General features: G+C 31.9%; 1 protein-coding gene across 9 annotated transcripts in view; it reads right to left on the minus strand.

Moving 5' to 3' along the window:
• The window catches only part of LOC106468522 (ventricular zone-expressed PH domain-containing protein homolog 1-like), a 50,702-nt gene that overhangs the window by 16,022 nt on the left and 29,849 nt on the right, over positions 1–4,831 (minus strand). For 8 of the 9 annotated variants that reach the window (XM_022396857.1, XM_022396861.1, XM_022396862.1 and 5 more), the window contains 3 exons: positions 3,411–3,726; positions 1,256–1,391; positions 702–841 (listed from right to left, as the gene is read on the minus strand). In XM_022396857.1, coding sequence (XP_022252565.1) covers positions 702–841; positions 1,256–1,391; positions 3,411–3,726 — 592 coding nt within the window. The remainder of the gene's footprint in view (positions 1–701; positions 842–1,255; positions 1,392–3,410; positions 3,727–4,831) is intronic. The other variant, XM_022396858.1, reaches the window with a different exon arrangement.

Consider the following 4,831-nt stretch of genomic DNA (forward strand, 5'->3'; position numbering starts at 1 on the left):
ATAATGTGATTAAGGTCTTTTACAAAAAAATTTTCTAGTTTTCAAGTTTAGATGTTTTGATTTGCAAAAAAAAAAAAGAAGAAAAAGGATAATCAGTTTTAAACACATATACAAATCCTCTGATTAAAAGTAGTGAAATACATAACTCTATCAGTATAGTTGGTAATATGATTCCGTGAATAACTGTATAGGTTTTGGAATGCTACGATCTACTTCCAAAACTTAGAGAGGTTCTTTACATTCATGTTTGTGTTAAAAACAAACCACTTTTTGAAATAATCAAGAAGGCCAATTTCTGTCAATGAATTAAACAAGCCTGAGTTAAGTAATTCACCAAGTTAACATTTCCCAAACTTTTGTCATCCATACCCCCTTTCTTGTACACCCCTCCTTTTTTAAAACGAGTGAAAGCGTGATGAGATGTAATACACGAATACTCATTAAAATGGTATATGTGTTGTACTAGTTACTTATTATTTTCATTAATAAAAAATATATTGAAACACTTAATTTTGCATTACTGACTAATTAATTGCATCGACCACAAGGGGGGCATGTTCCACCCAAGAGATTATTTGCACCCCAAGGAGGAGGAACCACATACTTCAGGAAATGCTGCACAAAACAGTAATGTTTCTTTTCTTTACAATGTGCAAGTTAAGTAACAATTATATTAAAAGATATGGGACCAAAATACTTGCCTGGAGAGCGAGGAACATTAAATGTATCCATATCCTAGGGTTTTTGGTCTTCATAACAAAGTAGGTTTTGGTATATAGACAGTGTTCTCCTTGACCTTGACATGCAAAATGAAGCTTGGCATGTTTTTTGGCTTTTCTTTCTGAGAAGAGGTAACAGTGACAGATATTAATACGAACTATCATCTATACAATGTTGTCTTATAAAAAAATTTAGGCAGTTAATATATTATTAAGAATTCAGACATTCATATAAAGAAATTTGTCTTTATAACAGTCAAGCTCAAACTTATCAAAATATTGATCCAAGTGCAATAACTACTTTGATTTCCTGTATGTATATCGAAATAGCGTAAAACTTTTCATACTTCAACCGAGATGCCGGAAAAATAATAAAAAAAACATTAATTTCTGACATTCTGGAGCCTAAACTTACATAGGGCTATAAAGATGGATATCATCATCTTTCATGTTGAAGATAATCACACAGAGTTAACATAATAAATACAGTTTTATTATATTCTGTTCTAACCACGAATAAATATTAACCAACTAACCTTCAATAGTACATCTCACTGGAAGAGGAATTTTTACAAACACATGTTGCATGAAAGACTTGATTTTATCAAGGTGCTTTTTACAGAAGTGCTGAATGGCATCCCGCATTGGTGATGGCTCAAATACCGAAATACGCTATGTTAAAGAGAGTTAAAAATCTTCTTAATAACACATTTTACTGATAGACACAACAAATCTTTTAATCATTCTTCATTTCATTTCCATGTGATTTTGGTAACGGAATATATTAATCAAAGAAGGGTCTAGTACAGAAAAGTAAGAATTCAACACTTAATAGAAAGTTAAACAAAAAATAGTCTCTGTCAAATTCATGTTACTGTAGTATTTTGTTTCTTTTACTCTTGAATTATTATTGAAAAATAGGGTTTAAATTCTATTTTATTATCACTTTAGATCATACCCTCTAGCCCATCTTGGTCCTTTCCATCTGAGATCATTTTAGATAACAGTCAAAATGTCTTATACCAGTTAAATAAAGAAAAATTAATACATATCAAACAAAAATTCTTTAAAATACCTCTGTGAATGATATATTTTTTCCCCATTAATAGATTTAAAAGTTAAAGAAATTTCCATATGCCAGAAGGTTACTTTAAAGTATGATGCAATAAGAAGAATGATCGAAAAATACAAACTGTGTTCATATCATATGTTTAGACAGGTGTTAAAAATTAACCTAGTCTTCCACCTGTGCCTGACGAGATGGTTTAAAATTAGTTGTCATTTTATTTATTTATTGTTTTCACATTTTCATTTATTACCTAGTGTTGTGACAACTATTTTTAAAGTATCAAACGTAACTGGAAAAACGATATCCTATGTCAGTGATTCCCAGACTCGTTTAGTCTGAGGCTCCCTTGATGTGAATAAACATTTTGAGACCCCCAACCTATAAAAATGCCATAAAATGTGATTTTAAAATGCCCCCCCCACTACTTTAGCATGGTGATTGAAAAACAGTGCCGTAGTAAAAACAATAACATCTGCTTGAACATACTGTATCATTTAATTACTTTAACATAACTTTTATCGGCTTATTGTTTATTTAGAATTAGAAATGATTCAGCATCTTTGTTTTCGAGTTAATTTTTCGGCAGACCCCAGGGGACTACGGCTCCCACTCTGGGAAACACTGTCCTATGTTAATTGCTGTACAGCTGGGTTGGTATGTTACTTGGATGAATCTTGTGTGTTTTTAGGTGAGGAAGACAATTTGCTATAGATATTATTTATGTGCACACCTTGTTCTATTTCATGTTAAAAAAGTTTGTAGCTATCTACTTTCCACTTGGATTCACCACTCAGGTTTTAATCACATTGCGATGGCACAAGTTACAACATAACATACATTTATGCATAATGGACAAGATATTTTGAGAAACAGCTGAGAAGAACAAAAGTAGACAAGCCAGATCAGTGACACAAATGTTACCTGTTTTATACTTTAACTTCCATGCCTTCTCTGTTAATGTCAACAACAGTATTCTAACAATCCTTTATTAAACACTAAAACCACATCTTGTTTAACTTTCATAGAGCACTAATTTTATCTACCATTAATCTTTATTTGTCACATCCAAGAGTGGAAAGAAACTGAATATACAACTTTCAGTAAAGTTGCAAAGATGACGTTACATTTTATGCTACAGATCTTCAGTTATTGTTGAGAATTGGAACCAGTCAATACAATATATTTTTTGTAACTTTATTAACAACCTACAGTTAATAAATCAAATAATTTTAATTTGTTATAATAATAACAATTATAATAAATATTATCAGATCCACTGGTTCTTTTCTTACTTTATACATGCAAGTTTTTCACTAGGTGGACCTTAATGAGTGCAAATTTTCAAATAAAGAATTTAATACAATAGTTTTTTTGAATGATAATCAGTAATACTTAACTTAGTTATGTATAAAAAGATTCATAGAAGGTAAAACATGCATTTCTTATCTCAGAAAAAAAAAATATATATGTAAGACCCACCAGAACAAAAATTTGGTTGGGGTGGATTTAATATTTGAGGAGAAAGGTACAGTATGTTATTTACTTTTCTACAAAGTCTTGATTCCAAAAAATGTGTGCATATCTAATATATCACTGAAAACATTAATTAGTGTCAAAAGCACCTGTGTTCCAGAAGGTGATCGATTCCCTGAGTTTGTAATGACTGTAACACTAGTAGAACTGCTCTTCATTCTGGGAGTTTGAGAGTACACGCTTGCAGTAGATGGTGCTGTTGTACTACAAGGAGAAGAAGGCTCCGGGCTGCCATTGACAGAAGGTGATGTGACAGCTGAATGACTTGTGGCGGGAGTAACAGACAAGGAATGACTTGGATGGAATGAAGGTGCTTCACTGATGAAATCACTCTTGGCAGTGGAACTTGTTATAGAGACTGTCATTCTGTCATAGCTTTCTTCTTCAAGAACTGGAATGCTACTACTGAGTTAAGAATTAAAAAAATTAGTAAGAAATATACATTTTGCATGCTCACACACACACATTCAGAGTGTAACAAATACAGCGTTCAATTTATTATTGGGTGTAAAAGACCAAATGAAATGAGTACCTGAAATGAAAGACTTTTACAAATGTCGAACAGCATCTGGTAATTAAAGAAATCACCTGAAAAGTGTGACCTTCAAGTACCCACAATGTCTGTGTTTGGTAATTGAAGGAAATCACCTGGAAAGTGTGACCTTTCGGTTCATGAAGTGTTAGATAATGTCTGGTATTTAAGAGATCGGTGGGAATGACCTTCAGGTACCCAGTACTAATAGAATGGTTGTTTTTGTACATGAGATGCTACTTTTGTAACACTTTGCACACATATTTGTGGCTAAGCAATGCAAAGAATTTTATGTACAAATAAACATTAATATTAGTAAAACTAGAATATAAAATAATTAAAAAATTAGCTGACCATGAAACTGCAATTATGGAACGGACACAAATAGATGGAAAAAAAAATCATTTTAAGATCAAATTTCACATCTAGTTGTTAAATTTAAAAGCACCAGGTTGAAATATACTTTCACTTATCACAATGACTATTTTTCAATATAATATATTTACACACTATAGATAGTACCTTTAATCACAAGGGAACATGTGGTAAAAGAACAAAATTTTATTCTGCCACACGCAATAAGCCTAAAATGACATCCCTGATTTAAATTCAAAATGAAATAACTTCAAGAAATGTAATTAAAACACCTGCAATTGGGGACGGAACTAAGTGGCGATAATTGATCCCATAAAATTGCAATAAACCCACATCAGACAGCAGCTTAAATCTGGTGGGCTTGACCTAGGTCTTTTTGTCAAAAAAACAGTGAGCAGTTATTTTAAACGTTCTTTTGTTTGTTTTTTATTTTAAAGTTGACGTCTGCAAGAGATTGTGAAGCTTATTAAAATTTCCTATGTAATTAACAGGGGTTTCATTCTACTAATGAGATGAAACATGCATGTCAAGACAAGATGAGTGTCAGGCTTTATAGGGCCGCAATTCTTTACAGTAGGTGTCTGTGACTTGTTGATGATAAAT

The sequence above is a fragment of the Limulus polyphemus genome, unplaced genomic scaffold, assembly GCF_000517525.1.
Source record: "Limulus polyphemus unplaced genomic scaffold, Limulus_polyphemus-2.1.2 Scaffold3041, whole genome shotgun sequence".
NCBI lineage: Eukaryota > Metazoa > Arthropoda > Merostomata > Xiphosura > Limulidae > Limulus > Limulus polyphemus.